Raw genomic sequence first — 27,473 nt, 5'->3', positions numbered from 1 at the left:
GATTGTAAATGGTCTCATCATCGCATGAACTTTGTGATTCACCTGATAATGATGTTGACGGGGTTTTTATGTAATGCAATTAAAATACAATTTGTTTAACTAACTGATAATAGACAACTGGCGAAATTTTTCGTAGACATTTGTTGTTATTTACGTTTTGTTGTTGTTGTAAATAATTATAAAGAAATTTATTTTCATTTTCGTATTTATATAATATTTTCTATTTAATGGTCATTTGCGTTCGCATATCTTGGAGATTTGTTGGTCACTTTGCTTTGTTTACCTCATAAACAGCCAATAGGGGTACTCATGAGTCATGGCAAAATTGGGAGCAGTGCAGAGAGCAAATACTTGTGTAAAATGTACAACATATTGTAGAATGGGCAGGGAGGAGGGCGATTAATAATTTTAAATAATAAAATAATAATAAAATGACCTCATGAACCACCAATAAGGGTACTCATGAGTCATGGCAAAATTGGGAGCTATGCAGATAGCAAATATTTGTGTAAAATGTACAACATATTGTAGAATGGGCAGGGAGGAGGGCGAGTAATAATTTTAAATAATAAAATAAAAATGACGAACTCTCTAAAAACTGATGAAATACGGTTTAGATGTAGCTCATAAAATGAAGCTTCGCCTGGAACATCCTGACTTTTCAACGTAAGGAATGTGGTGACACTGACGCATCTACCCGGATAGTACATCCGTGTAGACAGATAGACCAGACTAAATCGACTACAAAATGTCTGAAACGCAGTTCGCCCAAACATATTTGGGTTCCAAAATCATTATTTATATGAGGCACATGTTTATTAGGGTGACCCAAATAAACAAAATTTCTCTTTTTGGATTTCCTGCCCCTAATTTTTTTCCATTTGATCCAAAACCTTATGTATTGCACGATAACCCTTGCCAACCTAGCGATCTTTCTTTTCATAGTAATTTGTATTGGGCCAAAGGCTCATTTTCACCAAAATTCTCTAGGTGCCACAATTATGGTCCGATCGATGAAAAACCTTTACCAGTTCATTATTGTGGCTAAAAAACAATTTCTACAAAAATTTTTGAAAATCGGTCGCATAATCTTTAATTGCTACTTATAATAGTTATCATAGAGAGGCCACTTCCAGTGTTTTAAAATTTGTTTACCTTTAATTGCTGCATTATACTTAAACTGAACTGCTTAGAACTTTCTAGTTTGAGATCAAATCGAAAAGATTTGCTACGAAAAAACCCTTGAACATAATTACCCAAAGACATGATATAGATAAATAAATATTCGAATAATTTGGAAGGCATACAAAAGCAGCACAACAACAAAACCAATAGACCTTTCTAGGCGGTAAAATATGATAAGAAGTATTTCAAAAATAATAATAAAATCTTATCAACAGCAACTTTTGTTTGTAGAAAAAGAGGACAATCTTGGTATATAAACACCTTGAATTCGCCAGTTTAGGCATAGTTTGAACTTAACCATTCCTGCTTTCAAAAAAGTAAACAATCATGAAATTCTTCATTGTCTTGGTTGCTGCCTTGGCTTTGGCCGCTCCTGCCTGGGGTAAGACTTTCACCCGTTGCTCTTTGGCCAAGGAAATGTACTCCTTGGGTGTACCCAAATCTGAATTGCCCCAATGGACTTGCATTGCTGAACACGAATCCTCCTACCGCACCAATGTTGTTGGCCCCACCAACTCCAATGGCTCCAACGATTACGGTATCTTCCAAATCAACAACTACTACTGGTGCCAACCATCCAATGGCCGTTTCTCCTACAACGAATGCAAATTGTCTTGCGATGCTTTGTTGACAGATAACATCACCGATTCCGTTACCTGTGCTCGCAAGATCAAGTCCCAACAAGGCTGGACTGCCTGGTCCACCTGGAAATACTGCAGCGGTACTTTGCCCAGCATTGATGATTGCTTCTAAACGGTTTTTTTGGGAATAAAGAATTTGATATTGATTGATTGAAAAAAATGGTGTATAATTTGATTTGGATTTATGGGAAAGGGGTTGAATATTGTAAAGCTATAGAATGATAATGGGACAATTGTGTCTTTTCCATTAGTTAGAATCATTTTTACTTCCATGAATGCGAAATTATGTTTAAAATATCTTGCTTTGTTCAGAAATGAGCTTCCTTCCCTTTACAAAAAGGGACCCAAAGACCTTTTCATTTTGTCTATAAAGATGTCACCAAATATTTTAATGGAGGAGGGTTATAAAGACTCCCTTTAAATGGTAAAATAGACTTTCATTAGTTGATTTTTAAATACTTTTTCCAACTTTACTGTAATACCCCAATCACGCCCTTACAGGTTCCCTTTCAGCGCGACTATTAATACAATATTCAGCTTTTCTAAAGGGTGTTTTTTAAGCCCGATAGAACTTGAAATTGTAAAAAATAACACAAAAAATTAAATTGTAATCAAAATTTTTTTTTATTCGAAAGATCAATACGTGACATTAACATTTGAAAATGATTTCGGGCATATGGGCACCGCGGCTGTTCTTGACGAAGTGCATTCTGGACTTCCAATTTTTGGCCACTTTTTCGAGCACTGCTGGCCGTATGTCACGAATAACACGAACAATGCTGGCCTCCAAGGCATCAATTGTTGCTGGTTTATCAGCATAAACCAGTGGCTTCACGTAGCCCCACAGGAAATAATCGAGAGGTGTCAAATCGCACGACCTTGGAGGCCAATTGACAGGTCCACTTCTCGAAATCAACTTATCGCCAAGTTTTGATTTCAATAAGTCGATGGTTGCGTTCGCCGTATGGCACGTAGCGCCATCCTGTTGAAACCACATCTCCTCCGGATCAATGTCATCCATATTTTCAAACAAAAAATCATTGATCATGGTGCGGTAACGATCTCCATTGACCGTATCGCGAGCTCCGGCCTCATTTTTGAACAAATAAGGTCCGATGATGCCACCAGCGTGAAAACCGCACCATACGGTGCATTTTTCTGGATGTAATGGAGTCTGTAGGGTCTCTTGTGAATTGGTCTCACTCCATATGCGGCAATTTTGCTTATTAACAAACCCGTTAAGCCAAAAATGCGCCTCATCGCTGAACGCCATACAAATGACGAAGTCGTCTATAAGTTGCGCGAATCGACGACTGATTTTCAAAGTAAATTTGGATAATTTCGTAGCGTTGTTCAAGCGTGAGTCTATTCATGATGATTTGTCAGAGTATACTGAAACAAATAAAAAAAAGTTTCATCAAAATTTAATTTTTTGGGTTACTTTTTACAATTTAAAGTTCTATCTAGCTTAAAAAAACACCCTTTATAAATATACAGTCGTCTTGTTTGTAAAGATTCCCTTCAGCTCGCCTATAAATACTGCGTTCAGCTTGTCAATGTAGACTTCTATTAGTTCGTCTTCTATTAGCTCGTCTTTTCAGCTCGTCTGTAAGGACTCTCATAAGTGCGTCCATAAAAAGTCCTTTCAGCTCGTATATAAAGAACATGTTGATGTCGTCTCTAAAGACTCACTTTAGCTTGTCTATAAAGACTTTCTGCAACTCGCCTATAAATACTGCCAGGTCTATAAGGCCATAATAATAATTGCTATTGGTAGTCTCAGTGCGATAGTTATTGTCAAAACTTCATGGTCCCTTAATATAGTTAGGTTAGGCTGACAGAATAAATATAAAACAGTATTACTACGGAAATATTTACAGCATATAGCCGCGTATACGTAGTGTCAATACTTATACGCACAAATGTTCCTATACAACGGAAGTCCTCAAAATGCGCTTATTTCTGTAAGTATGAAATAATATAATTTCGAATAGGCCGAGTTAAAATAACTTAAATTATTTTACCGGTTATTAAAGTATCATCCAGTATCAATAAAAAGAGGATCTTTTTCTTTTTTTCTTTAAATGGGAAATTTTGTAACGAACTTTAACAGATAGAAGACATTCTAAAGGTCTTCGATAGGCAGACAATTTTTCAAATTATTCCATCTACCTTCGGGAAATCCAACCACAATACTTTCATATACAGGAGGCCTCCCATAGATGAAAATCATGGAACATGCACCCGATCCAAGGCATCAACTATACTTCAACAGAAAGAAGGTTTACTACGAATACTCTATTAATGGGGAATATTGCAAACGTTTTCAATAGATAGAATGCATATTATTCATCTTCAATGAACAGATCATATACCATAGGTTTCCATCTGTACATATGAAACCCTTCCATTGATTGTCTGTCCGTAATGGGACTTCTATGAATTGTTGGCCATTGTAAGATTAAATTTGGAAGAGTGTCTGTAAATAAGAGATATAGTTGACAGCAAATTGCAATTCATGAAAATAATTAACTAGTTGTAAAAAAACAAAATAAAGAACCCCAACCCTAAAAATAACAAAAAAAAAAAAAAAAAAAAAAAAAAAAAAAAATCGTGAAGATTTTCTTCAAATGAACAATGCTGAACAAAGTACCGCTGCAGCATTTGCAGACTTAATGTATGTTTTAGTAGCTTTTCCCAACCCTTCCTAAAATTCAAATCAAATTTACACAATTTTTTCAATCAATCAATCAATATCAACATTTTATTCCAGAAAGAAACCGTTTAGAAGCAATCATCAATGCTGGGCAAAGTACCGCTGCAGTATTTCCAGGTAGACCAGGCAGTCCAGCCTTGTTGAGACTTGATCTTGCGGGCACAGGTGACAGAGTCGGTGATGTTATCGGTCAACAAAGCATCGCAGGACAATTTGCATTCGTTGTAAGAGAAACGGCCATTGGATGGTTGACACCAGTAGTAGTTGTTGATTTGGAAGATACCGTAATCGTTCGAGCCGTTGGAGTTGGTGGGGCCAACAACATTGGTGCGGTAGGAAGATTCGTGTTCAGCAATGCAAGTCCATTGGGGCAATTCAGATTTGGGTACACCCAAGGAGTACATTTCCTTGGCCAAAGAGCAGCGAGTGAAAGTCTTACCCCAGGCAGGAGCAGCCAAAGCCAAGGCGGCAACCAAGACAATGAAGAATTTCATGATTGTTTACGTTGTTTTTGAAAGCAGGAATGGTTAAATTCAAACTATGACTTCCATCTGGAAGCTAGGGGTTTATATAGCAAATCTCTTGGGTGGGTATGAAATGGATTAGATTAGAGTTTGTTTATTATTTCTCGAATTTTTTGTTTGCGAAAAATTGTTGGTCAATTCCTGTTATCTATTTGTTTGTTTATTATTTCTCGATTTTTTTGTTTGCTAAAAATTGTTTGTCAATTAATGTTATCTAAACTTTTTATATTGAATGGTTTGCTCCCCCTGTTAGTTTCATCCTTAAGGTCGTATCTATATCATGTCTGTGGTTAATTATGTCTAGAGGGTTTGTTGAAGTATATGTTTTAATAATCTAATATTATAATCCAGAAAGTTCTAAACCTCTTCATAAAAATAAAAAAACTATTGATTATCTATTTAGCGAAGTTTCACCCATGAGTGGGGTACGTATACGTGTTGACACAATGTATACGCCCCTTATCACAACTCAGCTGAGATAATAGGGGGTTTCAATTAAATATAACTTGTTATTGGTAATAGAAACAGTTCACAGAAATTCTAGATTGTGCAAATTTTGAGTTTAAATCGAATCAGAACATCAAGCAAATGTTTATAAAATATTTAAAATTTTTTAATATATATGTCACACTTAAACTGTAGATAATGAACCAGTACATTTCATATTGGCATTAGATAATTGGTTATAAAAGAATTAATTAAACACTGAATATTGCCAAAAAAAAAAAAAATAAAAAATAATTTGATCTTATCTTATCGATTCTCCTAAGGACCCAACAAATTTGGTATATAAACCCCTAAAATGCAGGAGAAAGTTATTGTTTGAATTTAACCATTCTTGCTTTCAAAAAAAAGTAAACAGTCATGAAATTCTTCATTGTCTTGGTTGCTGCCTTGGCTTTGGCTGCTCCTGCCTTGGGTAAGACCTTCACCCGCTGCTCTTTGGCAAAGGAAATGTACTCCTTGGGTGTACCCAAATCTGAATTGCCCCAATGGACCTGCATTGCTGAACACGAATCTTCCTACCGCACCAATGTTGTTGGCCCCACCAACTCTAACGGCTCCAACGATTACGGCATCTTCCAAATCAACAACTACTACTGGTGTCAACCATCCAATGGCCGTTTCTCGTACAACGAATGCAAATTGTCCTGCGATGCTTTGTTGACCGATAACATCACCGACTCTGTTACCTGTGCCCGCAAGATCAAGTCCCAACAAGGCTGGACTGCCTGGTCTACCTGGAAATACTGCAGCGGTACCTTGCCCAGCATTGATGATTGCTTCTAAATTGTTGTTTTTCTATGACGAAATAAATACTTGAAATTTAATTGAAAAGGTAATTTATTTTATTTGGAATTTTGAATGAGATAAATGGTCAATTACTCAAATGGAATTAGTGATACAATAGGTAGGCCATGAGGGAGTGTGGTTTGACATAAAATATTTTGAATACAAATTAAATGAGATATGCAATACTTTCTACTGTTTCTGAGGGTATTAGCTTGTTATCGTGACGACCTTCACTGGGCTCTGTTATACAATACAAATTTCAGTTAGCAATACTTTCTACTATCTCCAAAAGTCAGAACTTGTTTTCGTGAGGACCCTCATTGGACTTCCACACATTATATTACATGGTTTCATATTTGGTTTAAGGTATGTATACTTTATGAAATAAGTTATAAGACATATTGGATTTTAGTACAAGCATGGTCACATTTGGCACGGCGTTGCCGATGACTTCGGCAATTTACACGCACACGACCCGAATGCACAGAAAGAGCGTACGAAAGAGAACAAATGTTTTATTTGTTATTGTTTTATAGCTTGCGTGAATACAAACTTACTAACACACTGTTATAAGTTGCCAATATTTTGAATATATTCGCATTTTTTCCGTTCTCTTTTTGGTCATGCCTGTTTTAGTTTAGTTTTCCAATATTAAATATTAAAGACTTCTGAATACAATATGCTTGAGGAAAAGCTGACTTCACAACGCACTCATAACCTTCATTACCTTAGCCGGTATAAAATTATCATTATTTTGGTACAGAGCAAACAAAAATCAAATGAACATTAAGAAATAATTTAAAAGATTTTATACAGGGTCTTTTTAATAACTTAGCTTATTAAAAAGACCCTGTATAAAATCCCTTTAAATTGAATAGGAAAAAATCCAAGATTATTTTAATGATTTCTGAATTATTATATAAAATTGTGTTTATTGTCTTCTTCTTTTTGCCTTGGGGTGTAAAAATGAATCGCCCAAAATTTAAATATTATGTTGCATTGTTCTTAATGTCGTATAAATAATGTCAATACGTATACTCTACAAGGAAACATCTCTGAGATCTATTCTACTGAATCGAGTTGAAGAGGTTTGCAAAAAGAGAATTGGTTCAGGATGAAAAAGTGATTCATAATAAATGCCCTCAGTTCATAATTTTTAAAAATATCCCATTTGAATTTAAGGAAATTCTTCCAGACCTACTTGCCTAGAGTGAAATAGATGCGAAGTAGATTGTATTTAGCCATGCTATGCCCTTGGGAAAATGTTGACTTCTTTCATGAAAAAATATATATGTTGGAGGTACTCGCACTTATGTGTCAACTACTTATTTTGCCATGAAAAATTTAGTCCGATATGCATACAAACAAATGTACGTATACTCGATGTCAATATGTATAAAATCAGGAGTTAAAGGAAGACAAAAAGAGCAAACAAAAACTGTCATTGCGAAGTTTGACAGGATGCATGCATTTTACAAAACAGAGCGCATTTCATTGCAGTCTAGTTTTGTTGAAACCTAGCGCGTATACTTAGTGTCAATATGTATACGCCACCGAGCCAATGTAAGATCTAAATTAAAAAATAATAGTATTTAACCAACCAAACGCGGAAAATCGAAATAGCCCTAATGCCCAATTGAAATTGTTTCAGTCATAAAATGAATAAAATACTCTTTCCAACTAACAGTACAGTAGTGACAAAACTCATGTAATAAGTGCAGAACACTCCTAGTTTCAGGTAAAACCTATTTTTATGGACTAGGCAGTACAAGCATAACATTTTTATAACGGTTGTTTTTTGTTAATGAAAATTTCCTTTAGACATTTTCATTCTATAAAATACCTTTGTATAACTTTTATGTATGGGAAACCTGTATAACATATTACCCTTAGGAAAGAAAAAGTACGAAATTTTTGTCGTCCAAATTTTACCCCATTCCCTCAGATAAGTCTTGGCGTTATTAAGAAGAACAAATTATTCAATTTAAGTTATTAAGAAATTTACAATTTTATTCAAGGAAAAGGTCAAGCGCTTAGAAGCAATCGTTAATGCTGGGCAAGGTACCGCTGCAGTATTTCCAGGTAGACCAAGCAGTCCAGCCTTGTTGAGACTTGATCTTGCGGGCACAGGTGACAGAGTTGGAGATGTTATCGGTCAACAAAGCATCGCAGGACAATTTGCATTCGTTGTAGGAGAAACGGCCGTTGGATGGTTGGCACCAGTAGTAGTTGTTAATTTGGAAGATACCGTAATCGTTGGAGCCATTGGAGTTGGTGGGGCCAACAACATTGGTACGGTAGGAGGATTCGTGTTCAGCAATGCAGGTCCATTGGGGCAATTCAGATTTGGGTACACCCAAGGCGTACATTTCTTGGGCCAAAGAGCAACGGGTGAAGGTCTTACCCAAGGCAGGGGCAGCCAAAGCCAAAGCGGCAACCAAAACAATGAAGAATTTCATGGTTAAGAATTAAATTCAAACTATGCCTTGCTTCGTGAAATGTTGCCTTTATATAGTAATTTCCTTGTGGAAGATTGGTAGAATTAAAAAAGATAAGGTTTCTTGTTTTGTTTTTTCTTTGGCGAATTTATTGACTTCTTATCATTTTCGATTTAGTTAAAGTATTAGAATTAATCATATTGAGAGGGTTTTGTTGTAGTCTACTTATGTGGATCATAGATATCTGTTAAGTGATTAGCTGATCTTCTAGGAGATAAACCACAAACCATTTTTCCAGGTTTCGGCAATTATTATTATTATTATTATTATTATTATTATTATTATTATTATTATTATTATTATTATTATTATTATTATTATTATTATTATTATTATTATTATTATTATTATTATTATTATTAATATCCAGGTTCCTAGGTGGAACATAGGGCCACAACAAAATTTTTCCAATTATTTCTATTTAAAGCTAAAATTTTAATTTCATTCCATGATTTATTCGCCTTCCTCAGTTCTTCTAAAACTTGCCGTCTCCACGTTAGCAAAGGTCTACCTCTACGGCGGCTACCTTGCGGGTTCCACTCAAGGGCTTCTTTGGCAATATTTCCTTCTTGTTTCCTCAGTGTATGACCGATCCATCTCCATTTTCTTAGTCTGATTTCCTTGACTATTGGATTTTGGTTGCACCTTTCATAAAGAGATTGGTTTGTAATCACATTAGGCCAATGTATTCTCAAAATTCTTCTTAAGCATCTATTGACGAATGCCTGGAGTGAGTTCGCTATTCTTGAGGACATGTTCCATGTTTCGCATCCGTACAATAGAACAGATTTTACATTTGAGTTGAATAGTCGTATTTTTGTACTCCGTCTGATTTGCGATGGTAAGGCAATAAGGTAATGAAAATTTGAAGTAGACTGCGAGCATGGTTATTCTATCTTTCGCAATTTCTAGGTATATGTAGTCTGACGGAATTGATAAAATGTGTACTGTATTTTAATTAATCCCATATAATAATTTTAGGCAGTTCTATATTTCATATTCTCATAGTTTATGTCCTTTTCATATTTAGAATTTAATAATTGAAGATTGAAAACTTAAACTTATTTAAAACCCTTCGAACATTTTTCATAAATTCTATTTAAAAAAAGAAACATTAACAGATTTTTCATTGTACCACAGGGGCGTATACTTTATGACAACAATTATACGCAGGTGAAGACACTTAAGGCCTGGATAAATAAGCTGCCTCGCCTGGTTGCTCTGCTTTCCTGCTTCATTTCTAACATAACATAAAATAAAACAATAAAGAAGGCCGAGCCAATTTCGAACTAGGTTGCTCTTTTCTTCTTTATTCTTTTATTTTTGTTATGCCAGAAATGAAGCAGGAAAGCAAGGCAACCAGGCGAGGCAGCTTATGTACCTAGGCCTTTAGTTTTTTCTAAAAGGTGATCACCTAATTATTTGTATCATTAATACTAACAAAAACTGGGAATTTAATATTTTATAAGTTTTTGGTCTATCAGATCATCGGCCAAAGCTCTTAAAGTTTAATAATTTTAACTTTAAATACGAGAACTCTTCATAAAAATTGTGCTACCAGATAGCTATCACTAACAAAAACACACAAAGAAATAGCCATTCAGTGATTACCTTAACGAAGGAATAAATGATAAAAACTTTATTAATATTTTTGCCAAAAAAGCATACTTGAAATCTAATCTACTTGACATTGGGCTTATATTCAAGAGGAAATCGCTATATAAAGGCAACATTTCTCGAACAAAGGCATAGTTTGAATTTAACCATTCTTAGCTAGGAAACACCATGAAATTCTTCATTGTCTTGGTTGCCGCTTTGGCTTTGGCTGCCCCTGCCTTGGGTAAGACCTTCACTCGTTGCTCTTTGGCCCAGGAAATGTACGCCTTGGGTGTACCCAAATCTGAATTGCCCCAATGGACCTGCATTGCTGAACACGAATCCTCCTACCGCACCAACGTTGTTGGCCCCACCAACTCCAATGGCTCCAACGATTACGGTATCTTCCAAATCAACAACTACTACTGGTGCCAACCATCCAATGGCCGTTTCTCCTACAACGAATGCAAATTGTCCTGCGATGCTTTGTTGACCGATAACATCTCCAACTCTGTCACCTGTGCCCGCAAGATCAAGTCTCAACAAGGCTGGACTGCCTGGTCTACCTGGAAATACTGCAGCGGTACTTTGCCCAGCATTAACGATTGCTTCTAATCGCTTGACCTTTTCCTTGAATACAATTTTGGATTTTTGAAAAAACGTATATTTATTGCTTTTTGTGTTGCCTAAGAAAACATTTGTAAATAAAGGGCTGTGGGAAAATTGATATAGCGAAGGGTGTTCGACAAGACAGTTTGTTATATTTTAAATCCTTTAATCTTTTTCGACAAAAATCCTAATTAGAGTGATGGATTTACAGATTTTCCGCAATGACAAATTTATGAAGAAAAAGTTTTGAACGATATTTTAAAGCTAGGAAGAAAGTATTCTAAAGGTGCAAGATATTTTATATGGATATCGTAGTTAGGCTATCTGAAGGGAGTGTCAAGGTCCATTGATGTCTGCAGCCGTTTTTAGTTATTTTTAGACAGCATTCTATTTTTATAGATCATTTTAGATAGATGACCCTTTCACCCAATAGGAGGTAACATATATGATCTCTTAGGCGTAAACGTGCTGACATTATGTACACGCACAGATAACTATAAATGTGTCGGACTGGGCTCTTAGAATTAAATTGTAATGATCCCTACCCACCGGTTGGTATAATAAAAATTTCAAAAGTTTTTAAGTTTTAAGGGGATTATTCTAAGGCAAGAAAATAATCTAATCAATGTTTTAAGCAGAATATTCTCTTAAATGCATGAAATTCGAAGTTCTGACCGGGTGTAATAGACCCAGTATCGAAAATACTGTTAACAAATTTGAACTGAAAACGTGAGTTAATAAGTATATAATAGGATCGGACACGTCAAAAAAGGTCATATAATGGGAAAGCAAAAAAATATAAATTTCTCCAAACCAATTCTCAGCAAATTTAAGAAGAGAACTAAGAAAATAAATAAAGTAGATAGTTTGATAATAGCCTCAACTAGACTGACATCAAAACTATTGCAGCCTATTGAGTGAGGCTACGAACTGTAATGCCTTTGTTGAGGTAATGAACGTTGTGTTTGGCGGTTCACATGCAAATAAAGAAGATGCCAAATCAGTCAGCTACATGCAAAACTGTTCACAGTCCATAATGACTTAAAAACTTGTGCTAAAAATTGGCACCCCCACTTTCAGATAGATATTCCTAAATTACTAATATAGCCAATAAAATTAAATTGAACAAGTACTCCCACTACTACCTTTTGCATTAGTACGTAGAAAGGGCGGAATCACAATCGTGATGATTCATCTACCTTTTTTACATAAACAAACCATAAACAGCAAAATTTAGGCAATGGAACCTTATTGCGTATACGTGTTGACAACATGTATACCCGCAAATGTACCATGAGTAATCTGATGACAGAAAGTATTCAATAATCCAAGTGAAAAATATCCTGGACAATTTCAAATTTTGTTTGATGTAGTATTTACAGTCTTCAGGGGGTATTCTCTTTACATAATATACAAACAGTCATAATCTTTCCCATATCATCTGTAGATCAATAACCTTCTGCTGGCCTCTTCAGTGAACAATTTAGAAATTTGAGACTTTAATACCCATTTGTCTTCATTATTTTAAAGGTATTAACATTTTAAAAAGAAGAGAAGGCGTTCGCATCATAATAGACTAATAAGCGGCCGTCATCAGTTTTTTGTATAAAGAAGACACCTAATTTATATTCCCCATCCCTCTCTACACTAATGAAAACTATATTTATTTTTAGCAGAAATTCACGAATTTATTCGAGATTCTTAGTTTAGCGCTTAGAAGCAATCGTTAATGCTGGGCAAGGTACCGCTGCAGTATTTCCAGGTAGACCAGGCGGTCCAGCCTTGTTGAGACTTGATCTTGCGGGCACAGGTAACAGAGTTGGAGATGTTATCGGTCAACAAAGCATCGCAGGACAATTTGCATTCGTTGTAGGAGAAACGGCCGTTGGATGGTTGGCACCAGTAGTAGTTGTTGATTTGGAAGATACCGTAATCGTTGGAGCCATTGGAGTTGGTGGGGCCAACAACATTGGTGCGGTAGGAGGATTCGTGTTCAGCAATGCAGGTCCATTGGGGCAATTCAGATTTGGGTACACCCAAAGCGTACATTTCCTGGGCCAAAGAGCAACGAGTGAAGGTCTTACCCATGGCAGGGGCAGCCAAGGCCAAAGCGGCAACCAAGACAATGAAGAATTTCATGGTGTTTTCTAGCTAAGAATGGTTAAATTCAAACTGTTTACGTCTGAACGTAAACCCCTAATTTTCCCCCCAGTTTTAGTATCGATTTGTATCTGAAATCTCCAAATTGTTTCTATGTAAAAACGCCATAATAATTAGTAATAAGTAATCTATCGAACTGAGTTACTTCTTTTCTTCTCTTTGCACTGCTTCTTTAAAGCCATATTGAAATACCTTTTTCTTAAAAACCTTGTAAATTTCCTTCCTTCTTGTTCGAGCGGTCTAAGAATACACACCAACATCTCTGGTAACATAACTTGAAAAGTGAATAAATCCATAATTATAGAGACAATCTCCAATTGTTTGTTTTCATCATACTTGTTGTTTCATATTCATATTATTCATATTCTATATTGTCTTGCAAACAACTTGGAAATCACAAAACTAAAAGTCTCCCACATTCTGGGGTTTTGTATTTTGGCTCTCAGCAACTGTCATTACTAACCTATCGGAACCAGCTCCACTTCATCGCGTAGACATCCATCATACATAAACATTTTGGTCCATTGCGAGACGGATGCATTGATATTTGCGAGAGATTTCAACTCCACTCAACGTTTACTCAGTGTTCAAGGTTTGTTCCTATTCCTGTTCGTTCGCTAGTTTAGTGTACCAAGTAAAGCAACGGAGGTCGTTTCTTGGACACATGCCGTCGGAGATTTTTTCGCAGTGAACAATTTAATACTGCAATCAGCTAAATACTATGACAAATAGAGGATTTCCTAAAAAGAAATAAAATTATTGAAGCTTCAATTTTAATTTTTGCTGCGTGTGCAAATAGTTGGATGTGCTGATACTGTTTTGGTTTTTTATTCGGCTGTGGTATCTCTGGCTCCAATATCAAAGAAATTACTGTGGCGCATAAGGAATTACAACAACAGGAGTTAAGGAATCACGTTGCAACGCAGTAAGTTTGGAATATCCAAATACATGTCGATGAAAATGCTACCTGTTGCAATTATATTGTAAATAAATGTAAAACGCATTCCTCAAAGTTAATCACAGAGCTGGTGGTCTTCTTTCCCATTAGCAATACCTCTGCAAAGTCTATCATATTGTAGAAGTTTTGTCAATTATAGAAAGCGTGCTCCGTAACATTCTGTTAAATCTCCCGCTGAAAAAAAATCCCATATGCTAGCAATCCACATGTTACGAAAGATCACACATTTGTACTAGGAATGTTATTAACAGTGCAAAAATACACTCCATGCGCTCACTTAACTCTTCAAAATCAAAAATTTATCACTCAACTCTCATATTTTCCCTAATGCGCATGTCTAGTGAGATATTTCATGTTTTTGTGGTCTTACTCACGCACATATAAAGCTTCTCTCGTAAAGTCAGACGGGCTCTTGCATTTGCCGTGCCTACCTACCAACAACATCACTCATACACAAAATAATCACTCACTAAGATTGCTAGGCATTGGGTTTGTGGCTCTGGACTGATTACAAACCTGTTTTCTGTTCAACAGAGATAACAACCGCTGTGCTAATTCTGTGTTCCTCTGCTCTTTCGTATGCCTTTCTATATTGTTGGTGCATTTGGTACCTGCGTTCTCTGAAGCACAGAAGAAGACACAGATCGAGAACGAAAATAGAAACGTAAACAAATAATCCATATATTCCAATATTCCATATACATCGAGATCAATGACCTCTTTTGTTTACGTTTTTATCTTCCATTATTATTGAAACCATGCAATTTTTTCAGTACTTTTATGCGTATCTTTCAGCTATGTATGTATGAATGTTACAGATGCTTTTTTACAGTGGCTCAAAAACTGAATGTGAATGCTAAATCCTGAACAACAAAAGGGAAAGCACGACTTGAGAGAATATTAACCTTTCTAAACCCATAACTAACGTTGACAACGAATGTAGTTTTGAAGCTATATTCATTATAATAATCCATATAATAAAAATATTTATATTATAATTTATTTTGCCTACAAAAGTTGTGTCAATAGCTTCTGAATATTAAGCGTTCTAGTGGTCCAATCTAAATATGAGGATTAGTGGGATACTAGATTGAGTGAAGATAGAATATTAATGATCGTTGAGGATTATCACTATTTATAAGTGCTAAAGTTGCCATAAATTGACATGTCGATGATTCTATCCTCTTATTTATCTGACATCGGTACATCTTCAAACTAAGTGGTCAGAGTGGTCAACACATTCCCGTAGTAATCAGAGGGACATCTGTGCCTTTCTGTTATCTCCGTTCGTTTGCTTGTTCCACTTTTCATCCCGCTTGTTGTATTATATCGATACTGTCCACATTGCTACCCATTGGAAAGGTCGGACTCCTTTAGCACCCCACATTAATACATGTACGTGTAAGATATCTAAGATATCTCTTGCTCAAACATTTCTTCCCCATTTTATGTAATCTTTGTGGGATTATCACGTTGACTTGTATTACCTTTTATTGCGAATGCCGGTTGGGGCCAAACCTCTCTCGAAACCCATTTACATGTACATACATAGCCTACTTGCTACCAAATAGTTTTCCAAACAAAAAAAATAAAGAAAGTTCCTCTTCTGGCTACACTGGTTGAGAACTCCCATAACCTCCCAATAGATTGTTCGTAGTCACGCTCATACTTCCTTCAGTCCAATCTTCTTAACCACGGAAATGTCCTTAGATAAATTCATACGTCTCTGTGATACTCTGGTGGAATTTGAAGCCTCATTAAACAGTAATGAGCTTCCTCTAACCACACGCTGTCTCCTCGAAACTCACAAAGATGAAGTTAAGTCGATATGGCACAGACTTAAGAATATCTATGAACAATGTCTTATAGATATTGGGAATAAAGAGGAAGATGAAGAGGCGGATGAGACGAATGAGGATGAAACCAGCGTAGTAGATACAGTTAAGGAAAAGTATAAAAAATCTTACGCTACGTACTGTCGGTGCATCTCAAAGTTAAACGATGCCCTCGAAAGTCTCCCCCATGCATCTCCAACATCACCTGGCCTTATCTCTAAATCCGTCACTAGTCCCTCTAATCAATTCTCGCTTCCACCAGTCGAACTTTGTACATTCCATGGGGATTACAGGTCTTGGCCCACCTTTCGGGATATTTTTACAGCAGTGGTAGTTGACAATTCTAAACTGAGTCCCGTCGAGAAGCTGTTTCATTTGTCCCAAAAGACAAAAGGTGAGGCCCATGATATCGTCGCTAAAAGTCCACTTACCAATGATGGATTTCCAAATGCGTGGTCTAACTTATGCGCTCGTTATGAAAATCGGCGTGTACTAATAAATGGCCAGTTGAGAAACTTATTCACAATGGTCGCAATTCCAACAGAGTCCGCAAACTCAATTAAGAAGTTGCAGCGGGACATTAACGCATGCATTACCAATCTGAAACTCTATAAGATTGATGTCGAAAGTTGGAATCCGATTTTTGTTTACCTATGCTCCAACTGTCTTCCAGATTCGACATTAACACTATGGGAGCAAACGTTAAAGGACAAGACACAAATTCCAAAATGGTCAGAATTAGACACTTTCCTGACCAACAGATACAGGACATTGGAATCTGTGTCTGAAATAAAAAATTCCACCGATCGAAAAACAAATCCATCCAAATCTAAACCAACTTCGACACCCAAGGTTAATGCATTCCAAGCGAATGTCAAGCCGACGAAATGTAAGCTCTGTCCAAAAGAGTTCCACATTATTCGTAAATGTCCTAAGTTCTTAAATATGAGTTATGATCAGCGGTTAGCTGAGATTAAAAACAGCAACCTGTGTCTAAACTGTTTTTCAAGTGCTCACGTGCTTAAAAGTTGCAAAAGCAAGAACTCTTGCTTCAAATGTCACAAACGGCACAACACTCTTCTCCACAAAGATAACGACAGTCCCAAGGCCTCTTCTATATCCAAGCCGTCAGTTGGTAGCGGTTACAACCAACATAGCAATCCTACTCCATATTCATTCTCTCCAAAACCAAACCCCCTCATACAGTCCACTACTTCGGAAAATGATACTGTACAGAGTTGTTTTGCTACCAATTCCAAAGGTGTCCTGTTGGGGACAGCCTGCGTTAAAATCATTCACATGGGTATTGCTTATAAGGCAAGAGCTCTAATAGACTCGGGATCCGAGGGGACTTTCATGTCCGAAAAATTGGCTAATTTCTTGAAGCTTCCAACGAAACGAACAGCAGCTAGGATATCAGGATTGAATAACACAGTTTCAGCTGACGTCCAGAAGGAGTGTCAATTCATTTTGGCTTCCAATACAGACGAGAATTTTGAACTTAGCGTATCTGCATTAATTGTTCCACATCTTTCCAACAATCTGCCCTCTAATACGATCGACTCGCACATTCTATCCGTCCTACCCCAATTAACATTCGCAGATCCACGATTCTACGAAAGTTGCAAAATTGACATTCTTTTGGGTGCCGACGTTCTTCCCTTCATCATGCTGTCCGGTTGTAAGCCTCAGGTGTACGGGTCGATAATGGCACAAGAGACAGTATTCGGTTGGATTCTGACAGGACCAGTTCCATCTTCTAGTCCCAGATCATATTCCACATTCGTTTCCTATTTCTGTGAAATCTCTCTTAGCCAAGAGATTTCACGATTTTGGGAGGTGGAGAATATTCCACAGAGACGGTCACTATCCAATTCCGATAAGTTCTGTGAAGAGCTTTATGAGAAAACTACCACCAGAAACGATGAAGGGAGATATGTGGTATCCCTCCCTTTTAAAAACGAGTTTCCGGAAATCATTAACTTAGGTCAGTCCAGGAATAGCGCAATGGCACAATTCTTCCGAAATGAAAATCGTCTTTTGCGCAATCCACAACTGAAAAAAGAATATGATGATAATATTCAGGAGTATTTAACATTGAAACATATGTCTCCTATTCAGGCCTCCACTTCATCTCATACTTTGCCATGTTATTATTTACCGCACCATGCGGTAATAAAACCTGAAAGTACAACGACAAAAGTTCGTGTTGTATTTAACGCTTCAGCGCCTTCTTCAAATGGATTGAGCCTGAACGATATACTCCATACTGGTCCTGTTTTGCAGAATGACCTAACACTCCTCATTCTAAACTGGCGTTTTTTCCGATATGTGTTTAATGGGGATATCCAGAAAATGTATCGCCAGATCCATGTGCATCCTACACACTCCCGATTCCAAAGAATTTTATACCGTAACGGTCCAGATGATCCAATCCAAGATTTCGAGCTCAATACTGTAACATTCGGGGTGAATTGTGCTCCGTATCTTGCGATAAGAACGATGCATAGACTAGCTAATGATGTTCAGGAAAAATTCCCAATAGCTTCAAAGATCTTAAGGACATCAATGTACGTTGATGACGCCTTGGTTGGTGCGCACGATATCACCTCAGCTGTCCAGGCTAGAAGTGAGTTGTTACAGGCATTGAATTCAGCAGGTTTCGTAATGAGAAAATGGACCTCAAACTCCAAAGAAATCTTAAAAGATCTTCCTCCAGAAGATCTGCTGTATACTGATTTTCTCGACTTCGATGATCATAGCTCCGCAAAGACACTTGGTGTCCGCTGGAATGCCTTAGAGGACGAATTTTATTTCCGTGTCGTGTCATTTCCACAAGATCTTGTAAACACTAAACGAGTTGTCCTTTCCCATATATCAAAATTGTTTGATCCAGCGGGTTGGTTAGCGCCAATCATCGTATTAGCCAAAATCATTATGCAGCGAATTTGGATGGATCGCACTGAATGGGATGCAGAGATCTCTGCTGAATCACTGCGTTTGTGGAAATCCTTTCAGGAGCACTATCCAGTCGTGAATGAGATTAGAATTCCAAGGTGGGTTAAGTTTGTTCCAGACGCTGAAGTTCAATTTCATGGCTTTTCTGATGCATCAGAAAAGGCCTACGGTGCGGTGATTTACATTCGCATTATACATCCAAATGAAATTTCCACATTCCTAATCTCCTCCAAATCGAAAGTTGCTCCAATAAAAACCCTTTCGATACCGCGATTAGAGCTGTGCGGCGCTACGATGCTAGCAGAGATGATAGATAACATCATCCCACAGTTCAACATCCAAAATTACTCTACATTTTGCTGGACTGACTCCACGATTGTTCTATCGTGGCTCGCCAAACCACCCTGCTCTTGGAATACTTTCGTCGCTAACAGGGTTTCCAAGATAATACAGGTCATTGACCATTCTCGGTGGTCTCACGTCGAATCCGCGCACAACCCTGCAGATTTGGTGAGCAGAGGGGTCTACCCTCAAGATTTGTTAGACAACAATCTCTGGTGGAAAGGACCTACATGGTTGTCCAGACCTACAGACGATTGGCCTAAATCCACTCCATATGTAGACGATGAACATGAGTTGGAAAAGAAGTCCATTAAAGTCCACTTTACTTATTTCAAAACTTTCGACGATCTATTGGATCAATTCTCATGTTTCTCTAAGGCTATGAGAACAATTGCATATGTTTATCGTTTTTTCTTCTCAACTCATCCAAAATATCGTTCTACCTACCAAAAGCGTAGTGGTACTGTTACGGCTCTTGAAATTAGATTTGTGCGAAACAGACTACTATCCACTATTCAGAAGGTTTTCTATCCTAAAGAGTATTGGTCACTTTCTACAAACAAGCCAATCCCATCGTCAAGTCCACTTTTAAATCTAAACATATTTATGGATTCCAATGGTATTATGCGTCTATGTGGTCGTCTAGAGGCCTCTCCATCTTTGACCTTCGCCGAAAAACATCCGATCTTAGTTCCATATAAATGCAAATACGCATGGCTTCTAATTGACTTCATACATCGTATATCTTTGCATGGCGGAAACCAGCTGGTTCTTCGACTTGTCCGCACTGAATACTGGATTCCGAAAGCTCAAAATCTGATAAAGAAATTCATCCGCACATGTAAGCCATGCATTATTTACAGACATCGGTGTCAAAGACAACTAATGGCAGCTTTACCTCCTTCACGATGCGAATACTCTAGGCCATTTACCCATACTGGACTCGATTTCGCTGGTCCTTTTGACCTGAAGAGCTATGCGGGGCGGAACTGTCGCATAATGAAGGGATATGTCTGTGTCTTCGTTTGCTTCTCCACAAAAGCAATACACCTCGAAGCTACATCGGACTTGTCCACTCCAGCATTCCTTGCAGCTTTCAGCCGTTTTGCTTCCCGACGCGGTTGTCCACTCCACCTTCATTCGGACAACGGGACTACTTTCGTCGGTGCCTCACGGATTCTGGCAAAAGAATTCATTCAAACGTCCCATCGTGCTCTCCTCTCCAGTTATTCCCATCAAAATATATCCTGGCATTTCATTCCTCCAGGTGCCCCTCACATGGGAGGTTTGTGGGAGGCAGGGGTAAAAAGCTTCAAACACCACTTCAAAAGGACTGCAGGATGTCACAAATATACCTTTGAAGAGTTCCAGACACTATTAAGCAGAATCGAGGCTTGTCTCAACTCCAGGCCGTTGTCTCCAACATCGCAATGTCCAAGCGATCTAACTGCCCTCACCCCAGGACATTTCCTTATTGGTACAGCCTTATTGACTCCATTAGATCCAGAAATCCGCGAAACTCCAATATCCATCCAAAATCGTTGGCAACGATTAAAATGTATCCACCAGCAATTTTGTTCCAGGTGGAAAAACGAATATTTGAAGGAGCTCCAAAAACGCCACAAATGGAAAAGACCAGAAAGGAATGTCGAAAAGGATATGCTCGTGGTTATCAGGGAAGAAAACCTACCTCCGAATAGCTGGCGACTTGGAAGAATACAAAGGGTATACCCCGGGTCAGACAAAAGAATACGAGTTGCTGATGTCCTCACCCAAAGGGGCGTCGTAACCCGACCAATTAGCAAATTGGTTGTCATTTCAGATAACAGCTCATAAAATATATTAGTCTCTTTCTTTAGAAAGCTGATAACATATTCGAATCCTACTTTAAATTTCTCTAGTTTTCCATAATTGTCTCATTACTAATCCATACCCTTCCTTACAGGAAATGCCTTCTAAGAAGAAACATAATACTATGTCTACATACAAATTTGCTTGTCGCTTGTGCAGAGGGAACCACGGGCTAAAACATTGTTCACGTTTCCGTAACGCCAACACAATCGAGAGACTTGGTATAGTAAAAAGGTTTGGATATTGCAACAACTGTTTGGCACACTCCCATTCCCAAGGCTCATGTTTCACCACAACCGGTTGCGGATACTGCGGGGAAAAGCACCATTCTCTGTTACATTCTCATGTCAGGCTCAAACAGGGCTTAGCTGAAGGCCGTAATAAGACGAAAGCCCCATCAGAGCCCGGAATGTCAACCAGTCAAAATGGAAAATCACCTCCGAAGTCTCGTCCTGATTTTCGTCCACAAACCACTACTACATCCCTTACCGCAATTCTAAAGCAGAACGTGGCCACACTGCTACCGACCGCCGTCGTCAAAATTAAAACAAAGGATGGCGAACAATACGTAAGATGTTTAATTGACTCTGCATCGCGCATGAGCTGCATATCCCAAAAAAGTGTAGAAAAATTGGCGCTGACGACCTTGGAATTAGAGAGCGAAACCATATGCACATCGACGCTTATTTCTGTCGCAGATCCGTCCAATAAAATTGATGTGACTCTCAGAGTTCATAGCAGAATCAACACTACAACGCCAAAGGAGTCTCTCCCAAACTCACTTATGTCGTGTTTCTCTAACTTCATCCTGGCTGACAATAATTTTCACAAAGCAGCTTCTATTGATGTAGTCCTGGGCGTAGATGTTTACTCCCGAATAATTCGTGACGGAGTTTATGTACGTAATGGGCTTCCAACAGCTCAAAGCACCCTATTCGGGATTATCGTGTATGGACTGTACTCTCACTAAAATAAGTAACACTCTTTATAACTACTAGAATCATTTCCTCTCCATATAATAACCATGAATTGTAACTTTTATCAATACAAGAATATGAATTTAAATTTATAACACACATAGTGATTCGCTAATTGAATTAAAATGCAAAATGTTGTATCGTAATCTTTAAAGCAGTATCTAAGTTTAAGTAAAAGTTTCAGTGCACACTGAAAGAGGGGCCGGAATGTTTACGTCTGAACGTAAACCCCTAATTTTCCCCCCAGTTTTAGTATCGATTTGTATCTGAAATCTCCAAATTGTTTCTATGTAAAAACGCCATAATAATTAGTAATAAGTAATCTATCGAACTGAGTTACTTCTTTTCTTCTCTTTGCACTGCTTCTTTAAAGCCATATTGAAATACCTTTTTCTTAAAAACCTTGTAAATTTCCTTCCTTCTTGTTCGAGCGGTCTAAGAATACACACCAACATCTCTGGTAACATAACTTGAAAAGTGAATAAATCCATAATTATAGAGACAATCTCCAATTGTTTGTTTTCATCATACTTGTTGTTTCATATTCATATTATTCATATTCTATATTGTCTTGCAAACAACTTGGAAATCACAAAACTAAAAGTCTCCCACATTCTGGGGTTTTGTATTTTGGCTCTCAGCAACTGTCATTACTAACCTATCGGAACCAGCTCCACTTCATCGCGTAGACATCCATCATACATAAACACAAACTATGAATTTCTTCGGGGAATGTTGTCTTTATATAGCAACGTTTCCTTTCCTTTGTGGGGAAATTGCCTGATAAGATTTTTTGTTTTTTGTTTTCATGGCATATTCACATATTGCTTATCAGATCCCTTTACTTAAGTTAGTCATAATCATATTGAATGGTTATTTGCTGTCTTCATATGTTAGTCATAGTTATCTCTTGGAAATATAATTGTTGTAGAGTATCATATCAACTGAAAATTTAAGTGGTTTCGCTGATGTTTGGTATGATATGAAATTAGTAAAATTTTGTGCTCGCAGATTTCAAAAATAATAAACAGAAATGTGGTAGATTAAAATTGGTGATAAGTACATAGGTACGAATACATGGTGTTAGCACGTATACGTCTAGGAGTTCACATTTATTAAGTCTTGCCCTATGGAATAACATTCCGGGCAAATTTAGTTAAATATAGTGAGAGCAAGAAACAGGTATTCCAGAATTTAAATTACTACTGCTGTTATTATAAAGGTAATGGTTCCCTACACGTATACATGTCTTACTCATTTTTTTAATTTACCAATAAAAATCGGTAAAATGTAAATACTTATAATTTCTTTATATAACGATATTTTTCGGAAAGTTAAGGACCACTAAAAATTAGTCTAAAGTTCTACCGATAGCAAAAGTGCTACCTATGTGTTGTAATGAGATTTATGGTTCCATACACGTATACATGTTGTCAACATGTATACGCCTGTGTGTATTTATGTTGTTTTTCCTAAACTTTATATTCTCTTGAAAGAACGTCATGTTGGATTGTGTTCCACTATACCGGATTTCACTGTTAATATTATAATTTAAAATATTTACTTACCCCCCACAGAACAATCTTAAAACTTCACTATTGATATGATACACATGAAAAGCCTCAAGTGTACGCTTATTTTTTGCCCCAATTTCAATCTTCTTCCTATGGGCTTACCTGAAATAATTAAAAAAAAACCTTTTATTGATAAGATATTAAAATTTGTTATTTTGTTTAAAAAAAAAAGATCATTTTATTAGAAAAATATATTAATATTTAATCTTAAACGTTGTTAATTTTTTGCCATAATGATACCATCAAAGTGGTCTGTTATTCTTTTCATAAAGTAAAACGCCATAACCCGTATCATTGTTTACGAGTTCCAGGAATTAATTTAGGTCAAGTGAATACTATTTTTTTTTTTTTTTTTTTTTTTGGAAATTATCTGTGAGGGTTTCAACCAGTGAATATTTTGGAATTTAGAATATTTTGAGTAAATTGTTGCCGCTTTTGGCTATCCTTGCCTTACATAAGATATTTACTTTTTGCTCTTTGGTCTAAGAAATGTATGCTTTGGGTGCAACAAAATCTGAATTGTCCCAATGGACCTGTGTTGCTGAACACGAATCTTCCTATAGCACCAATTTTGTTGGTCCCACCATCTCCAAGGGCTCCAACGATTACAGTATATTCCAAATCAACAACTACTAGTGGTATCAACCATCTAATGGCCGCTTCTCCTACAAGGAATGGCAATTGTCCTGCAATGATTTGACGACCGACAAAATCTCCAACTATGTTATCTGTATTACCCGCAATATAAAGTCTCAACGATGCTGGAGTCCCCGATTTATTCGCAAACACTGCAGCGTTACTTTCCTCCGCATTTCAAATTGTTTCTAAGCTTTACTTATGTTCTCAGTTAAGCGTGACTCTTTTACTAAATTAATTATTGCTGATAAGGGAATGGAAATTAATGTGAAGTTTGTTAAAGAAATATATTTTAATTAAACATTTGTTATTCGTAGAGAAGTTCATCATTAGAGAGATAGCCATGTTGAATTTGAAGGAATTTTAAATAGGAGGCAATTTATAGAACTTGGATAACCTTATTTAGCCCATTAGAGGTATTTAAAAATACGTAATGCTTTTTAGATAGACGACCTTTTCGATAGATGACCATTAAATCCATTTTTTAAAAATGTGATCACGTAGGCGTATACCTTGTGACACAATGTATACGATCATATGTACCCAGCAAAATATTTGTTGCCAAAGAAGAAGTATTTGAAACATAAGTTATACATGAACAGGTCAATAATTCAATCCATTATTTAAAAATGTGACCACGTACGCATATACCTTGTGACACAATGTATACGATCATATGTACCCGGCAAAATATGTGATACTTGTTGATAGTGATAGTTGAATCTAAAGTTATACATGAACAGGTCATAATTTATTGGAGAAAGTGGTACTGCTAGGATGAAGTCGATTTCGCAGGTCTATTGCATTAATCTATGGAAGTGAGGAAAGAAATAATTGTTATTCAGCTCTACCAGTTTGGGAGCACGATAACTCTCGAATGGATTAAGCGACTTGCTCCAAACTTTGCAGCTCATAATATTTTTTCGAAACTTAGATCAAGTTCCAAGGTGGGCCATAACGGTGCAATCCTTCTGGTATCTCTCCAACGGAGGTTAAACTTTTTCGATAATTTGGTGAACACGAAGTAGTGACTTTTTTCATAGTAATATTTCTTCGAGTCATAGTTCAGTTTGGAAAATGGAGTATATCGACCTTCGGGTACCTCAAATACTAAATTACTAAACTGTTGTTTTTATTTATTTTTATATTATTATTTTAATATTTATTTATTTTAATATTATAAATTATAATAAACTTAAAGCAAAAAGCACTACCGACTACGGCTGTCGACCTAAATTGCTAAATTTTTCTCAGACGTGCAATTAGGGGACAAGTCTTGGATCGTTGTGCAAACATTTTTCCAGTACGTTGCCTTTGTGGCGCTTATTACAACGGTACAATTGTTTTCTGAAGCAAGTCCATATTTCCAACTAAAATCATAGATGAGCCGATAGCTTACGAATTAAGTACCCGATTTGGTCGAAACTTTACACATTGTTAAATGTCTTCCAAACGTATCTTACGTTCCAAAAGAGTATATATCGGCCTAAGTTGTTGGCCTCGATAATAGTCCGAATTTAAAAAAAAACCGCCGCAACACTTGTTCTCCAGTGTCAGAAGGATTATGGGGTCTTCTTGGTTGATTGGGTTTTTAGGGTAATAATTAGGCCTACCATTTCCACAAACACCTTAAAATTGCCATTGGAAACTAAAAAACGTTGTTTGTCATCTACGAAAATATTTTTTATTTTCAAAATTAGGGATATAATCATAGGATGAACACTATAGATCCACCACCCCCGTATTTTTCTTGGCTGATGTTATTCGGCTGTCGTAATTTTGTGGTTATTTAAATAATGACGAAATAATTACAATCGGGTAGGATTTAAAGAATGTGGCCTCATGGGCGTATACATATTGATGGCAGGTATACATCCCTATGTACCTTTAAACGTAGCTGCGTGGTTAAAAATTGTAGTGAAGTAATATTCTGGCCCTCTTTTTGTATTGCAATAATTTTTGCCCCTGAAATATTACATACACATGTATCCCATATGGTATAGTGCCTAGGATATCTGGCTTTCACCCAGAAGGCCCGGGTTCGATTCCCGGTATGGTAAAATTTTTAAAATTCTTGGGACCAGCTGCAACTTAGCCACATCACATGTACACCATCACACTATATGTTCATCAGTCCACAATAACAGCGCCTGCTTATTATAAGCCGATAGCTTACGAATTAAGTATCGGATTTGGCCGAAACTTTACACATTGTTAAATGTCTTCCAAACGTATCACAAGTTCCAAAAGAGTCTATATCGGCCAACTACTTACTCTCGATAATAGATCGAAAGTTAAAAAAAACCGCCCCAACACTTGTTCTTCAGTGTTGGAAGGATTATGGCGTCTTCTTGGTTGATTGGGTTTTTAGGTTAATAATTAGGCCTACCATTCCCACAAACACCTTAAAATTGTCATTGGAAACTAAAAAACGTCTTTTGTCACCTACGAACAAATTATTTATTTTCAAAATTAGGGATATAATCATAGGACGAACACTATAGATCCACCAACCCCGCATTTTTCTTGGCTGATGTTATTTGGTTGTCGGCATAGCAGACTATTTAGTTTTTCAAAATTTATATGGCAATTTTAAGGTTATTTAAATAATGACAATTGAATTAACTACAATAGGGTAGGATTTAAGGAATGTGGCCTCATGGGCGTATACATATTGACGTCAGGTATACGTCCCTCTGTACCTTTAAATTTACCTGTGTGGTTAAAACATTGTAGTGAGGTAATATTCTGGTCCACTTTTTGTATTGCAATAATGTTTGCCTCTGAAATATTGCATAAACATGTATCCCATATGGTCTAGTGGCTAGGATATCTGGCTTTCACCCAGAAGGCCCGGGTTCGATTCCCGGTATGGGAAAATTTTTAAAATTTTTGGGACCAGCTGCAACTTAGCCACATCACATGTACACCAGCACACTATATGTACTATATGTTCATCAGTCCACAATAAGATCGCCTGCTTATTATAAGTTCGTCATTACCCTATAAGTCCGCCAGATCAGTACGTTAAGCACACAAATATAATATCGCTAACTTACTATTAGTTCTCCAGCACACTATATGTTCCACTATAAAATAGCCAGTTTATTATAAGTTCCC

General features: G+C 37.0%; 8 protein-coding genes and 1 non-coding gene across 9 annotated transcripts in view; 5 read left to right on the top strand and 4 right to left on the bottom strand.

The window, feature by feature from the left end:
* The window catches only part of LOC141387338 (uncharacterized), a 61,386-nt gene extending 38,541 nt beyond the window's left edge, over positions 1-22,845 (top strand). The window contains exon 2 of the mRNA XM_073956898.1: positions 21,261-22,845. Coding sequence (XP_073812999.1) covers positions 21,261-22,136 — 876 coding nt within the window. The 3' untranslated portion in view covers positions 22,137-22,845. The remainder of the gene's footprint in view (positions 1-21,260) is intronic.
* The window catches only part of mwh (multiple wing hairs), a 207,632-nt gene that overhangs the window by 87,656 nt on the left and 92,503 nt on the right, over positions 1-27,473 (bottom strand). The window lies entirely within an intron of this gene.
* Positions 1,495-1,968, top strand: LOC141387344 (lysozyme 1-like). Its single transcript, XM_073956908.1, has one exon. The coding sequence runs from the start codon at positions 1,513-1,515 to the stop codon at positions 1,936-1,938; it is 426 nt and encodes a 141-aa protein (XP_073813009.1). The 5' UTR covers positions 1,495-1,512; the 3' UTR covers positions 1,939-1,968.
* LOC141387342 (lysozyme 1-like) lies at positions 4,607-5,040 on the bottom strand. Its single transcript, XM_073956906.1, has one exon. The coding sequence runs from the start codon at positions 5,034-5,036 to the stop codon at positions 4,611-4,613; it is 426 nt and encodes a 141-aa protein (XP_073813007.1). The 5' UTR covers positions 5,037-5,040; the 3' UTR covers positions 4,607-4,610.
* On the top strand, positions 5,921-6,356 carry LOC141387343 (lysozyme 1-like). Its single transcript, XM_073956907.1, has one exon. The coding sequence runs from the start codon at positions 5,931-5,933 to the stop codon at positions 6,354-6,356; it is 426 nt and encodes a 141-aa protein (XP_073813008.1). The 5' UTR covers positions 5,921-5,930.
* On the bottom strand, positions 8,343-8,821 carry LOC141387345 (lysozyme 1-like). The gene has a single exon (XM_073956909.1). It carries the CDS (start codon positions 8,816-8,818, stop codon positions 8,393-8,395), a length of 426 nt encoding a protein of 141 aa, XP_073813010.1. The 5' UTR covers positions 8,819-8,821; the 3' UTR covers positions 8,343-8,392.
* Positions 10,621-11,106, top strand: LOC141387341 (lysozyme 1-like). The gene has a single exon (XM_073956905.1). The coding sequence runs from the start codon at positions 10,643-10,645 to the stop codon at positions 11,066-11,068; it is 426 nt and encodes a 141-aa protein (XP_073813006.1). The 5' UTR covers positions 10,621-10,642; the 3' UTR covers positions 11,069-11,106.
* On the bottom strand, positions 12,729-13,227 carry LOC141387340 (lysozyme 1). The gene has a single exon (XM_073956904.1). It carries the CDS (start codon positions 13,199-13,201, stop codon positions 12,776-12,778), a length of 426 nt encoding a protein of 141 aa, XP_073813005.1. The 5' UTR covers positions 13,202-13,227; the 3' UTR covers positions 12,729-12,775.
* On the top strand, positions 27,160-27,231 carry TRNAE-UUC (transfer RNA glutamic acid (anticodon UUC)). Its single transcript has one exon. It is a non-coding gene; the product is annotated as a tRNA-Glu (tRNA).

Source organism: Musca autumnalis, unplaced genomic scaffold (assembly GCF_047663935.1).
Source record: "Musca autumnalis isolate F117 unplaced genomic scaffold, ASM4766393v1 scaffold_5, whole genome shotgun sequence".
NCBI lineage: Eukaryota > Metazoa > Arthropoda > Insecta > Diptera > Muscidae > Musca > Musca autumnalis.
Note: the sequence above shows the minus strand (reverse complement) of the source record. Positions and strands in the feature narration are given on the sequence as shown.